This window comes from Tachyglossus aculeatus, chromosome 4 (genome assembly GCF_015852505.1).
Source record: "Tachyglossus aculeatus isolate mTacAcu1 chromosome 4, mTacAcu1.pri, whole genome shotgun sequence".
NCBI lineage: Eukaryota > Metazoa > Chordata > Mammalia > Monotremata > Tachyglossidae > Tachyglossus > Tachyglossus aculeatus.
The window spans coordinates 136,459,435-136,474,907 of record NC_052069.1 but is presented as its reverse complement, the minus strand read 5'-3'; the positions used below and the strand labels follow the sequence as shown (position 1 = coordinate 136,474,907).

At 45.1% G+C, this 15,473-nt stretch overlaps 1 protein-coding gene across 1 annotated transcript; it reads left to right on the top strand.

Annotated features, from left to right (window-relative positions):
* Window positions 1-4,147: 4,147 nt before the first annotated feature.
* Window positions 4,148-15,091, top strand: SPR (sepiapterin reductase). Its single transcript, XM_038745141.1, has 3 exons — window positions 4,148-4,448; window positions 12,235-12,525; window positions 14,303-15,091. Exons 1-3 carry the CDS (start codon window positions 4,148-4,150, stop codon window positions 14,491-14,493), a joined length of 783 nt encoding a protein of 260 aa, XP_038601069.1. The 3' UTR covers window positions 14,494-15,091.
* The last annotated feature ends 382 nt before the right edge of the window (window positions 15,092-15,473 follow it).

Sequence of the window (15,473 nt, the reverse complement as noted above, 5' to 3'; positions counted from 1 at the left end):
ACAAGGTAATTATTAATAATAAGAAAGATGGTGGTCCTTCCTCTCCCCCTCGTTCCTTCCTCTCCCCCTCGTCCCCCTCTCCATCCCCCCATCTTACCTCCTTCCCTTCCCCACAGCACCTGTATATAGGCTTGTACATATTTATTACTCTATTTATTTTACCTGTACATATCTATTCTATTTATTTTATTTTGTTTGTACGTTTGGTTTTGTTCTCTGTCTCCCCCTTTTAGACTGTGAGCCCACTGTTGGGTAGGGACTGTCTCTATATGTTGCCACCTTGTACTTCCCAAGCGCTTAGTACAGTGCTCTGCACACAGTAAGTGCTCAATAAATACGATTGATTGATTGATTGATTATTACATGAGCCCCCCGTGGGGCAACCTGATCACCTTGTAACCACCGCAGCGCTTAGAACAGTGCTGACTCCCCCACCCCACCCCAACCCGGGAAAAAGGGCCTTGTTATCACCAAGTTACATGAACAACAACCTTCTTCGCACCTACTCAGCCTTCCTGTCCCGCCATCGACCCCCGGCCCACGCCTTCCCCGGGCCTGGAATGCCTTCCCTCTGCTCATCCGCCAAGCTCGCTCTCTTCCTCCCTTCAAAGCCCCACTGAGAGCTCACCTCCTCCAGGAGGCCTTCCCAGACTGAGCCCCTTCCTTCCTCTCGCCCTCGTCCACTTCTCCATCCCCTGCATTTTACCTCCTTCCCTTCCCCACAGCACCTGTATATATGTATATATGTTTGTACATATTTATTACTCTATTTATTTATTTATTTTACCTGTACCTATCTATTCTATTTATTTCGTTTTGTTAGTATGTTTGGTTTTGTTCTGTCTCCCCCTTCTAGTCTGTGAGCCCACTGTTGGGTAGGAACTATCCCTATATGTTGCCAGCTTGTACTTCCCAAGCGCTTAGTACAGTGCTCTGCACACAGTAAGCGCTCAATAAATACGATTGATTGATTGATCAATGCGATCTTTATTATTATTTTGAGCCCCCCGTGGGACAACCTGATCCCTTTGTAACCTCCCCAGCGCTTAGAACAGTGCTTTGCACATAGTAAACGGTTAATGAATGCCATCATTATTATTATTATGAGCCCCCCGTGGGACACCCTGATCACCTTGTAACCTCCCCAGCGCTTAGAACAGTGCTGACTCCCCCACCCCGGGAAAAAGGCCCTTGTTATCACCAAGTTATCATAACGACAACCTCATTCGCACCTACTCAGCCTTCGTGTCCCGCCATCGACCCCCGGGACGTGGGCCTGGAATGCCCTCCCTCTGCTCATCCGCCAAGCTCGCTCTCTTCTTCCCTTCAAGGCCCTACTGAGAGCTCACCTCCTCCAGGAGGCCTTCCCAGACTGAGCCCCTTCCTTCCTCTCCCCCTCGTCCCCTTCTCCATACCCCGCATCTTACCTCCTTCCCTTCCCCACAGCACCTGTATATATGTATATATGTTTGTACATATTTATTACTCTATTTATTTATTTATTTATTTTAATTATACCTATCCTATTTATTTTATTTTGTTAGTATGTTTGGTTTTGTTCTGTCTCCCCCGTCTAGTCTGTGAGCCCACTGTTGGGTAGGGACTGTCTCTATATGTTGCCAGCTTGTACTTCCCAAGCGCTTAGTACAGTGCTCTGAACACAGTAAGCGCTCAATGAATACGATTGATTGATTGATTGATCAATGCGATCTTTATTATTATTTTGAGCCCCCGGTGGGGCAACCTGATCACTTTGTAACCTCCCCATCGCTGAGAACAGTGCTCTTCACATAGTAAGCGCTTAATAAATGCCATTATTATCATTATTATTATTTTGAGCCCCCCGTGGGCGAATCTGATCACCTTGTAACCTCCCCAGCGCTTAGAACAGTGCTTTGCACATAGTAATCGCTTAATCAATGCTATTATTATTATTATATGAGCCCCCCGTGGGACAACCTGTTAACCTTGTAACCACCCCAGCGCTTAGAACAGTGCTGACTCCCCCACCCCGGAAAAAGGCTCTTGTTATCACCAAGTTACATTAACGACACCCTCATTCGCACCTACTCAGCCTTCCTGTCCCGCCATCGACCCCCGGACCACGTCCTCCCCCGGGCCTGGAATGCCCTCCCTCTGCCCACCCGCCAAGCTTGCTCTCTTCCTCCCTTCAAGGCCCTACTGAGAGCTCACCTTCTCCAGGAGGCCTTCCCAGACTGAGCCCCTTCTCCATCCCCCGCATCTTACCTCCTTCCCTTCCCCACAGCACCTGTATATATGTATATATGTTTGTACATATTTATTACTCTATTTATTTATTTTACCTGTACCTATCTATTCTATTTATTTCATTTTGTTAGTATGTTTGGTTTTGTTCTCTGTCTCCCCCTTCTAGTCTGTGAGCCCACTGTTGGGTAGGGACTGTCTCTATATGTTGCCAGCTTGTACTTCCCAAGCGCTTAGTACAGTGCTCTGCATACAGTAAGCGCTCAATAAATACGATTGATTGATTATTCAATGCGATCTTTATTATTATTTTGAGTCCCCCGTGGGACAACCTGATCACCTTGTAACCACCCCAGCGCTTAGAACAGTGCTCTGCACGTAGTAAGCGCTTAATAAATGCCATTATTATTATTATTATTATTATTATTATTAGCCTCCCGTGGGACAACCTGATCACCTTGTAACCTCCCCAGCGCTTAGAACAGTACTGACTCCCCCACCCCACCCCAGCCCGAGAAAAAGGCCCTTGTTATCTCCAAGTTACATTAACGACAACCTCATTTGCACCCACTCAGCCTTCCTGTCCCGCCATCGACCCCCGGCCCACGTCCTCCCCCGGGCCTGGAATGCCCTCCCTCCGCCCATCCGCCAAGCTCGCTCTCTTCCTCCCTTCAAGGCCCTACTGAGAGCTCACCTCCTCCAGGAGGCCTTCCCAGACTGAGCCCCTTCCTTCCTCTCCCCCTCGTCCCCTTCTCCATCCCCCGCATCTTACCTCCTTCCTTTCCCCACAGCTCCTGTATATATGTATGTACATATTTATTACTCTATTTATTTATTTATTTTACTTATACCTATCTATTCTATTTATTTTATTTTGTTAGTATGTTTGGTTTTGTTCTCTGTCTCCCCCTTCTAGTCTGTGAGCCCACTGTTGGGTAGGGACTGTCTCTATATGTTGCCAGCTTGGACTTCCCAAGCGCCTAGTACAGTGCTCTGCACAAAGTGCTCAGCACACAATCATAAATACGATTGATTGATTGATTAATCAATGCGATCTTTATTATGATTTTGAGCCCCCCGTGGGACAACCTGATCACCTTGTAACCACCCCAGCGCTTAGAACAGTGCTCTGCACGTAGTAAGTGCTTAATCAATGCCATCATTATTATTATTATTATGAGCCCCCCGTGGGACAACCTGATCACCTTGTAACCACCCCACCGCTTAGAACAGTGCTCTGCACATAGTAAGCGCTTAATAAATGCCATTATTATTATTATTATCGTTATTATTATTATGAGCCTCCCGTGGGCCAACCTGATCACGTTGTAACCCGCCCAGCGCTTAGAACAGTGCTTTGCACATAGTAAGCGCTTAATCAATGCCATTATTATTATTATAATAATTATTATTATTATTATATGAGCCCCCCGTGGGACAACCTGATCACCTTGTAACCACCCCAGCTTTTAGAACAGTGCTCTGCACATAGTAAGCGCTTAATCAGTGTTATTATTATTATCATTATTATTATTATTCTAGACTGTGAGCCCACTGTTGGGTAGGGACCGTCTCTATACGTTGCCAACTCGTACTTCCCAAGGGCTTAGTACAGTGCTCTGCACACGGTAAGCGCTCAATAAATATGATTGATTGAATTATTATTATTATTATTATTATTAGCCCCCCGTGGGACAACCTGATCACCGTGTTACCTCCCCAGCGCTTAGAACGGTGCTTTGCACATAGTAAGCGCTTAATGAACGAACGAACGAACGAACTGAATGAACGAATGAATGAACGAACGAACGAATGAGAGAGGGAGGGGGCGTGGCCACCGGGCCGCGAGCCAATGGGAGCCAAGGACCGGGGGGGGGCCTCTCGCTCGGGTGCGCGTGCGCTATTCGGGAGGGCGCTGGAGATGGAGGGCGCGTCGCTGTGCGTGGTGAGCGGCGCGACCCGCGGGCTGGGCCGCGCGCTGTCGCGACTGCTATGTCGGCGACTCGGCCACGGGTCGGTGCTAGTGCTGAGCGGCCGCAGCGCCGCCGCCCTGCGGGAGCTGGAGGCCGAGCTGGGGGAGGGCGGGGCCGGCCCGCGCATGCGCCTGCTCTGCCTGCCCGCCGACCTGAGCGCCCCGGCCGGACTGCGCCACCTGCTGGCCGCCATGCGGGAACTGCCGCCGGACCCCGGCCTCCGACGCCTCGTCCTCATCAATAACGCCGGTGAGGCCCCAACATCTGCAATGCTACTAGGATTATCATTATTTATTGCGGTGCTGGGGATACCTCTTTGCTTCTAATAATTATAATAATAACAACAGTATTATAGGGATAATACTAATACTAGTATTATAGGGATAATAATAATAATGATGGCACTTATTAAGCGCTTACCCTGTGCAAAGCACTCTTCTAAGCGTTTGATCGATAATATTCAATTGTTCTGTTATTTATTATAGTGTTAGCGCTTTGTACAGTGCCCCGCACACAGTAAGCGCTCAATAAATACAATTGACTAACAATGATAATAATAATTTCTTTATTAAGCGTTTACCATGGGCTTACTATGTGTCTTGACTGCCGTTGACGCCTGTCTACTTGTTTGGTTTTTGTTGTGTGCCCCCCCCTTTCTAATAATTATAATAGTATTATGGCAATGTATTATATTATAGTATAATAATACAGTATTGTTATAGTTAGTAATGGTGCCTTTATTAAGCGCTTACTATGTTCAAAGCACTGTTCTTGACTGCCGTTGATGCATGTCTCGTTTGGTTTTTGTTGTGTGCCCCCCCTTCTAATAATTAAAATAGTATTATGGTAATATATTGTATTATATATTATAGTATAATAATACAGTATTATTATAGTTAGTAATGGTGCCTTTATTAAGCGCTTACTATGTGTAAAGCACTGTTCTTGACTGGCGTTGATGCCTGTCCCCTTGTTTGGTTTTTGTTGTGTGCCCCCCCCCCTTTTCTAATAATTATAATAGTATTATGGTAATATATTGTATTATATGTTATAGTATAATAATACAGTATTATTATAATTAGTAATAGTGCCTTTATTAAGCGCTTACTATGTGCAAATAATGCAAAAACAGTGCAAAGCACTGTTTTTGACTGCCGTTGATGCCTGTCTCCTTGTTTGTTTTTTGTTGTGTGCCCCCCCTTTCTAATAATTATAATGGTATTATGGTAATATATTGTATTATATATTATAGTATAATAGTTAGTAATGGTGCCCTCATTAACTGCTTACTATGTGCAAAGCACTGTTCTTGACTGCCGTTGACGCCTGCCTACTTGTTTGGTTTTACTGCAGTTAACACCTGTCTCCTCGTTTGGCTTTTGTTGTGTGCCCCCCCCTTTCTAATAATTATAATAGTATTATGGTAATACATTGTATTATATATTGTAGTATAATAATGCAGTATTATTATAGTTAGTAATAGTGTCTTTATTAAGCGCTTACTATGTGCAAAGCACTGTTTTTGACTGCCGTTGATGCCTCCTTGTTTGGTTTTTGTTGTGTGCCCCCCCCTTTCTAATAATTATATTGGTATTTTGGTAATGTATTGTATTATATATTATAGTATAATACAGTATTATTATAGTTAGTAATGGTGCCTTTATTAAGCGCTTACTATGTGCAAAGCACTGTTCTTGACTGCCGTTGACGCCTGCCTACTTGTTTGGTTTTACTGCAGTTAACGCCTGTCTCCTCGTTTGGTTTTTGTTGTGTGCACCCCCCCTTTCTAATAATTATAATAGTATTATGGTAATGTATTGTATTATATATTGTAGTATAATAATACAGTATTATTTTAGTTAGTAATAGTGTCTTTATTAAGCGCTTCTATGTGCAAAGCACTGTTTTTGACTGCCGTTGATGCCTCCTTGTTTGGTTTTTGCTGTGTGCCCCCCCTTTCTGATAATTATATTGGTATTTTGGTAATGTATTGTATTATATATTATAGTATAATACAGTATTATTATAGTTAGTAATGGTGCCATTATTAAGCGCTTACTATGTGCAAAGCACTGTTCTTGACTGCAGTTGACGCCTGCCTACTTGTTTGGTTTTACTGCAGTTAACGCCTGTCTCCTCGTTTGGTTTTTGTTGTGTGCCCCCCCCCCTTTCTAATAATTATAATAGTATTATGGTAATATATTGTATTATATATTGTAGTATAATAATACAGTATTATTATAGTTAGTAATAGTGCCTTTATTAAGCGCTTACTATGTGCAAAGCACTGTTTTTGACTGCCGTTGATGCCTGTCTCCTTGTTTGGTTTTTGTTGTGTGCCCCCCCCTTTCTAATAATTATAATGGTTTTATGGTAATATATTGTATTATATATTATAGTATAATAATACAGTATTATTATAGTTAGTAATGGTGCCTTTATTAAGCGCTTACTATGTGCAAAGCACTGTTCTTGACTGGCGTTGATGCCTGCCTACTTGTTTGGTTTTTGACTGCAGTAAACGCCAGTCTACATGTTTGGTTTTTGTTGTATGTCCCCCCCTTTCTAATAATTATAATAGTATTATGGTAATACATTGTATTATATATTATAGTATAATAATACAGTATTATTATAGTTAGTAATGGTGCCTTTATTAAGCGCTTACTATGTGCAAAGCACTGTTCTTGACTGCCGTTGATGCCTGTCTCCTTGTTTGGTTTTTGTTGTGTGTCTCCCCCCTTCTAATAATTATAATAGTATTATGGTAATATGTTGTATTATATATTATAGTATAGTAATACAGTATTATTATAGTTAGTAATAGTGCCTTTATTAAGCACTTACTATGTGCAAAGCACAGTTCTTGACTGCCATTAACTCCTGCCTACTTGTTTGGTTTTGACTGCTGTTAACGCCTGTCTACTTGTTTGGTTTTTGTTGTGTGCCTCCCCCACCCTTTCTAGTAATTATAATAGTATTATGGTAATATATTGTATTATATATTATAGTATAATAATGCAGTATTATTATAGTTAGTAATAGTGCCTTTATTAAGCGCTTACTATGTGCAAAGCACTGTTCTTGACTGCCATTGACGCCTGTCACCTTGTTTGGTTTTTGTTGTGTGTCTCTCCCCCCCCTCAATAATTATGATAGTATTATGGTAATATATTGTATTATATATTATAGTATAGTAATACAGTATTATTATAATTAATAATAGTGCCTTTATTAAGCGCTTACTATGTGCAAAGCACTGTTCTTGACTGCCGTTGATGCCTGTCTCCTTGTTTGGTTTTTGTTGTGTGTCTCCCCCCTTCTAATAATTATAATAGTATTATGGTAATATAGTGTATTATATATTATAGTATAATAATGCAGTATTATTATAATTAGTAATAGTGCCTTTATTAAGCGCTTATTGTGTGCAAGGCACTCTTCTTGACTGCTGTTTATGCCTGTTTACATGTTCGGTTTTGTTTGTCTCTCCCCCTTCTAATAATAATAATAGTATTTTAGTAATATATTATGTTATAGTTTATATTATATGATAATATAGTGTTATTAATAATGATCATAGTAATGCATTTATTAAGCTCTTGCTATGTGCAAAGCACTGTTCTTGACTGCTGTTGTTGCCTGTCTACTTGTTTGGTTTTGTCGTCTGTCTCCCCCCTTCTAATAATAATAATAGTATTATAGTAATTTTATGTTATAGTATAGCATAATAGTATAATGTTATTATTAATAATAATGCATTTATTTAGCGCTTACTATGTGCAAAGCACTGTTCTTGACTGCTGTTGACGCTTGTCTACTTGTTTGGTTTTGTTGTCAGCCTCCCCCCTTCTAATAATAGTAATATTATTATTATAATAGAAATGTAATGTAATATATTATATGCTCTCTATATTATAGTATAATATTACAGTGTTATTATTATTAATAATAATGCATTTATTAAGTGCTTACTGTGTGCATAGCACTGTTCTAAGCGCTGGGGTGGTTACAATGTGATTAGGTTGTCCCACGGGGGGCGCACAGTCTCAGTCCCCATTTTACAGATGAGGGAACTGAGGCCCAGAGAAGTGAAGTGACATGCCCAAAGTCACACAGCTGACTTGAACCCATGACCTCAGACTCCAAAGCCGTTGTTCTTGCCACGGAGCCACGCTGCCTCTCTTCTGCTTCTAGACTGTGAGCCCATTGTTGGGTAGGGATTGTCGCTATCTTTTGCCGAATCGGACTTTCCAAGCGCTTAGTACAGTGCTCTGCACACAAGAAGTGCTCAATAAATGCAATTGAATGCCCAGAGAAATTAAGTGACTTGCCCAAAATCACACGACACTAAGCGCCCCGGGGGTGGATACAAGGAAATCAGGTTGGACTCGGTCCCTATCCTGCATATGGCTCACAGTTTTCATCTCCATTTCATTCCTTCATTCAGTCATATTTATTGAGCTCTTACGGTGTTCAGAGCACTGTACTAAGCGCTTGGAAAGCACAATTCAACAACAGAGAAACAGTCCTTGCCCACAACGAGAGTTGGGGGTAACTGAGGCACAGAGAAGCAGTGGGGAAGCAGCGTGTCTCAGTGGAAAGAGCACGGGCTTTGGAATCAGAGGTCATGGGTTCAAATCCCGGCTCCGCCACTTGTCAGCCGTGTGACCTTGGGCAAGTCACTTAACTTCTCCGGGCCCCAGTTCCCTCATCTGGAAAATGGGGATGAAGACTGGGAGCCCCACGTGGGACAACCTGATTATCTTGTATCTATCCCAGCGCGTAGAACAGTGCTTGGCACATAGTAAGCGCTTAACAAATACCAACATTATTATTATTATTAGAGAAGTGAAGCGTGCCTCCCCCTAGCCCCTGGAGAAACTCTATCTTTTATCGCTTCCTTGCCCACCGGAGCCCGGTATGACCGGTGCCCGCTTCCCAGGGGAAAGGGAAATCCAAACTGCCGTTTCATTTTACATGTGACCCATCCACCCTGAAACAGGCCCCAGCAGTTCTTAAACCGGAAAAACAAACGGCCAGGCCCACCCATGGCTGCCAAAGCGTGGGGGTGGGAGAAGTTGTTGCCAACTTGTACTTCCCAAGCGCTTAGTACAGTGCTCTGCACACAGTAAGCGCTCAATAAATACGATTGAATGAATGAATGAAAAGGGACCCCGGCTGCCCCAGGCCCGCTGAGAACTTGGGGTGGAGGGGAGGGGCACATAGGGGGTCTCAGCGGTCAGGCTGCAGGGGGGCTTCAGGAGTTACCTTCAACTCCTCAGGTCCTTCACTCCCAAGCAATACATCTATTGCCAATTGTCAGCTCTGTGACTCTGTGCAAGTCATTTAACTTCCCTGTGCCTCAGTTTCCTCATCTGTAAAATGGGGATTAAGACTGTGAGCCCCATGTGGGACAACCTGATCACCTTGTAACCATCCCAACGCTTAGAACAGTGCTTTGCACACAGTGAGTGCTTAATAAATGCCATTATTATTATTATTTATTATCTAACCTCCTCACTGTACCTCGTTCTCACCTGTCCCACCCTCGACCCCCGGCCCAGGTCCTTCCCCTGGCCCGGAATGCCCTCCCTCTGCACAGCCGCCAAGCTACCTCTCTTCCTCCCTTCAAAGCCCTACTGAGGGCTCACCTCCTCCAGGAGGCCTTCCCACACTGAGCCCCCTTTTTTCCCCTCCTCCTCCCCATCCCCCCCCGCCCTACCTCCTTCCCCTCCCCACAGCACCTGTATATATATTTGTACAGATTTATTACTCTATTTTACTTGTATATATTTACTACTCTATTTTGTTAATGAAGTGCCTATAGCTTTAATTGTATCTGTTCTTACGACTTTGACACCTGTCTACATGTTTTGTTTTGTTGTCTGTCTCCCCTTTCTAGACTGTGAGCCCGTTGTTGGGTAGGGACCGTATCCATATGTTGCCAACTTGAACTTCCCAAGCGCTCAGTACAGTGCTGTGCACACAGTAAATGCTCAATAAATATGATTGAATGAATGAATGAATTTAAGGATCATCCCAGTTGCTCTGAATCCGAATTTCCAGCATCCCAAAACAATACCTTGCTCCATACTCATCCATGATGATAACCGTTTATGCAGGAACTTCGTAAATTCATTCATTCAGTTGTATTTATTGAGGGCTTTCTGTGTGCAGAGCACTGTACTGAGCGCTTGGGAGAGTATGGTACAACAATAAACACACAGATTCCCTGCCCACAACGAGCTTATAGTCTAGAGGGGGAGACAGACATTAATATAAATAAATGACAGATCTGGACATAAGGGCTGTGGGGCTGGGAGGAGGAATGAATAAAGGGAGCAAGTTACGGTGACGCAGAAGGGAGAGGAGGAAGAGGAAAGGAGGGGATTAATCAGGGAAGTCCTCTTGGAGGAGATGGGCCTTTGGGAATCTTTTGGGCCCTCTCTGAGCAAGCCTGGGGCCTGTGAACTCACTCTATAAATTACCAGATTGCCCTTAGGGAGGACAGTTACAGTAGTCTTCCCCCCACCTCTAGACTGTAAACTCATTGTGGTCAGGGAATGTCTGTTTGTTGTTGTACTGTACTCTCCCAAGTGCTTAGTACAGTGCTCTGCACACAGTAAGCTCTCAATAAATACGATTGATGAAAGAATGAATCCCAACTCTGGTATATCGTGCCCTCCCAGACGCTTAGCGCAATGCTGTACGCACAGTAAGCGCTCAGTAAATAATACAGCTGAGTGGGCCAGCACCATTTGGTGGGGAGATGTGGGCCTTCAACCTGTCAGACTCTGAGTCTTCTCTCCTCCCCTGATTATTATTATTATCAAGTGCTGCCGAATCGTTTCTGATTCATAGCGACTCAGTGGATCTATCTTCTCTGGAACGCCCTGTCTTCTGCCGTAATCCGTAACCTTGCCAACAGTTCTTCCTTCCGGTCTGCCTCTATCACATTTCCCCTGGATTTTTCCCTAGTAATAATAATAATAATGGCATTTATGAAACGCTTACTATGAGGATGATGATGGCAGTTATTAAGCACTTACTATGTGCAAAGCACTTTTCTTAGCGCTGGGGAGGTTACAGGGTGATCAGGTTGGCCCACGGGGGGCTCACAGTCTTAATCCTCATTTTACAGATGAGGTAACTGAGGCCCAGAGACATTAAGTGATTTACCCAAGTCACTCAGCTGACAATTTAACACATGACCTCTGACTCCAAAGCCCGGGCTCCTTCCACCGAGCCATGCTGCGTTCTCTTTCCACTGAACCCAAAAGATTCCCAAAGGCCCATCTCCTCCAAGAGGACTTCCCTGATTAATCTCCTCCTTTCCTCTTCCTCCTCTCCCTTCTGCGTCACCGTAACTTGCTCCCTTTATTCATTCCTCCTCCCAGCCCCACAGCCCTTATGTCCAGATCTGTCATTTATTTATATTAATGTCTGCCTCCCCCTCTAGACCATAAGCTCAATGTGGGCAGGGAATGTGTCAGTTTATTGTTGTACCGTACTCTCCCAAGCGCTTAGTACAGTGCTCTGCACACAGAAAGCACTCGATAAATACGATTGAATGAAGTAGCGTCTTCTCCAGATAATTAGTCCTCCTGATGCTGTATCCAAAATATGCTAATCCAAGTTATTTGGCTTTCCAGAGACCACTTTGGCTTAATTTGCTCCCAAATCCTTGTGTTTGTTTTTCGGGCAGTCCATAGTATTCGCAAAAGCCTTCTCCAACGCCGCACTTCAAAAGAATCAATGCTCTTCCTATCCTGTTTTTTCACCTTCCAGCTTTCGGATCCATACATCGTCCCTGGGAACACCCTAGAATTGACCATTTGTATTTTTGTGGCACCTGTTACCTCAGCACGTTTCACGACTTGCAACCAGCAAAAAGCGTGGATCCTGTCTCCCCAAAAGCCCAAAAGTTGGCCCCAGCCAGGTAGGGGATCCGGGCTCGGGGAAAGGAAAGAGAACCCCCTCTTCCTCTCCCCTCCCCGCCGGGCTTCCCTGAAGGAACTGTTTGTGTTTTAAGGTTCCCTGGGAGACGTCTCCAAAGGCTTTGTGGACTTGGAGGACCCGGCTGAAGTGAACGATTACTGGGCGCTCAATCTGACCTCGGCCCTCTGCCTGACCTCCGGCATCCTGCGGGCCTTCCCCCCGAGGCCTGACCTGACCCGCACTGTGGTCAACATCTCCTCCCTCTGCGCCCTGAAGCCGCACAAGAGCTGGGGCCTCTACTGCGCCGGGAAAGCGGCCCGGGACATGATGTTCCGAGTGCTGGCTGCCGAGGAGCCGGACCTCAGGGTGCTGAACTACGCGCCAGGTACGGGCTGGGGGCAGCTGATCCACAGTAAGACTGTAAGCTCTTTGTGGGTAGGGAACACGTCTACCGAATCCATTGTATTAGACTCTCCCAAGGGCTTAGTCCAGTGCTCTGCGCACGGTAAGTTGTTCGATAAATACCATTTATTCATTCAGTCATATTTATTGAGCGCTTACTGTGTGCAGAGCACTGTACTAAGCGCTTGGGAAGTACAAGTTGGCAACAAATAGAGATGGTCCCTACCCAGCAGTGGGCTCAGCACTGACTGATTGTTTGGGACCCTGAAGAACCCAATAATAATAATAATGATGGCATTTGTTGAGCGCTCACTATGTGCCAAGCACTGTTCTAAGTGCTGTCACTGTTCTAAGCACTGAGCCAAGAATCCCTGAGCTGAAAAGTCTCCAAACCAGCCAGGCTAGTTCTGTGCATTTCTGTAATTTCATTTACCCCTTTGCTCTTCCCCCGCCACGACCTCCCAGCCCCAAAGCACTTAGATTCAGTTCTGTCACTTTATTTATTTGTGTCGATGTCTGTCTCTCCTCCCTCTAGACTGTGAGCTCATCGTGGGCGGGGAAGGTCACTGTTTATTGTTCTATCGTGCTTTCCCAAGCGCTTAGTACCGTGCCTGCGCACAGTAAGCGCTCAATAAATACAATTGAATGAATGAATGGGGGATGAGGGAGAGTAGTCCTGGAGTCCCCACAAACACACGCTGTACCTGAAGTTTGCTCCGTGTGCACCTGGAGAATTAACCCCCACAACATGGCGGGTTCTGGAAGTCTTGTTCAGGAAACGCGGGCCGAGTGAATCCATCTTTTGATACTCCTCATCCCACGCCCCCTCTAATAGTAACATTAATAATTATATTTAAATGCTTACAGTGTACCCAGCACTGGGGTAATATTGACTCTGAGGAAAGAAAGAGGAACTGGATGAAAGACTTAGATCCAGAAATGGAAACAGATACGCAGACTTTTGGACAAAGAAGTGGGATAAAGGGATAATAATAAAAATACTAATATTTGTTAAGTGCTTACTATGTGCCAGGCACTGGGGTAGATACACGTTTATCAGGTTATCCCACATAGGGCTCACAGTCTTAATCCCCATTTTACAGAGGAGGTAACTGAGAGAAGTTAAGTGATTTGCCCAAAGTCACACGATAGACAAGTGGCGGAGCCGGAATTAGAACCCACAACCTCCGACTCCCGAGCCCGCGCTCCCAAGATACCCACCTGACCCGTACTCTCCCAAGCACTTAATACATTGCTCTGCACACCAGAAGTGCTCAATAAATACGATTGAGTGAACGAATACAGACTGAGTGACATTAGGGGAGTCAGCACGTGTTTAACGTGTTTAGTTGTGTGGGAATGTGTCTTTATAGGTGTGTCGGTATGATGTGAGTGTTGATATAATCAGGTTCCATAGTCTGAGGGGAAATTAGGAGGCAGGGAATCCCCATTTTGCAGGTGAGGTACCTGAGGCCCAGAGAAATAATTATGGTATTTGTTAAGCCAGGCACTGTTCTCAGCACTGCGGTAGAGACGAGATAATTGTGTTGGACACAGTCCCTGTCCCACACTTGGGCTCACAGTCCATTTTCCAGATGAGATAACTGAGGCACAGAGAAGTGAAGTGAGTTGCCTAAGATCACACAGCAGGCAAGTGGCAGAGCCGAGATCAGAATCCATGACCTCTGTCTCCCAGGCCCAGGCGCTCTCCGCTGGGGCACACCGCTTCTCACGCTGCTTCCCCGGTGTCCGTCCCGCAGGCCCCCTGGACACGGACATGCAGGAGGAGGCCCGCACGCTCACGAAGGACCCGGACCTGCGGCAGGCGTTACTCCAGCTGAAGCAGAGCGGGGGCCTTGTCCACTGCGAGGACTCAGCCCGGAAGCTGCTGGACCTGCTCTTCGAAGACACGTTCGAATCCGGGGCCCACGTCGACTTCTACGATGTTTAGATGCCCCCTCCTCTGCTCACACGACCACCCCCGTCGACCGTCACCCACCCTCCCACCTTCCCCCCCAAACTCCCACCCATACCGACACCCCTGGACCCCAGCTGGCTGCGTGGCGACTAACGAGTTTAGTTTTCCTTTCGTGTTAGAAGCGTGGGCCTTTGAAGGTGATCCCTGCTTAGGTTTGCAGCTGTGAGAAGACAACTCCAGGCTCTCTAGCAGATGCCGCTGCTGTTTCTGACTCTGCCTCTGTAACTCAGCTTGTCGTTTTGTTCCCGTGTTTCTCTCCACCTTACATGGTTTGGCCCCGCAGAAACTCCGACCGTGCTTTTCCTGTCCATTCATTCGTTCGTGTTTATTGAGTGCTTATTGTGTGCAGAGCACTGGACTAAGCGCTTAGGAGAGAACGATACCACAGTAAACTGACACATTCCCTGCCCACAATGAGCTTACAGTCTGGGGCGGCGGGAGTTCAGCCTTCTAGACCTCATGATTCCTTATACAAGGTCCTTTACTGTCTATTCCAAGGGTGATTCTCACACACATGGCTGTAGCTATTTGTGCTGACTTTAATAAAACCCAAAAAAATCCAAGAACTGAACACCGTAACTTGCTCCTAAAAGGTCCTCGGAATTTGGTGACTCTTAATAATGATAATGATGGTACTTGTTAAGCATTTAACGTGTACCAGGTACTGGGGTGGATACAAGCAAATCCGGTTGGACACAGTCCCCGTCCCACGTGGGGCTCACAGTCTCAATCCCCATTTTATAGATGAGGGAACCAAGGCACAGAGATTATTATCATCATGATATTTAAGACCTTACTATGTGCTAGGCATTGTACTAAGCACTGGGGTGGTATTTGTTAGGAGTTTACTGTTGGAAAATATCCCAAGTAATGAGTCAGGTTAGGCCAGACTTTTATTCATTTTGTTGTAACAAAAAGTCAGTGGCAGTTTGGTAGCCAGACAAAGGACTGAG

Coding starts and splice junctions, on each gene's coding strand:
- SPR (XM_038745141.1), top strand. CDS start 4,148: ATGGAGGGCGCGTCGCTGTGCGTGGTGAGCGGCGCGACCCGCGGGCTG. Junction 4,449..12,234: donor CGTCCTCATCAATAACGCCG/GTGAGGCCCCAA, acceptor TTGTGTTTTAAG/GTTCCCTGGGAGACGTCTCC. Junction 12,526..14,302: donor GGTGCTGAACTACGCGCCAG/GTACGGGCTGGG, acceptor TCCGTCCCGCAG/GCCCCCTGGACACGGACATG.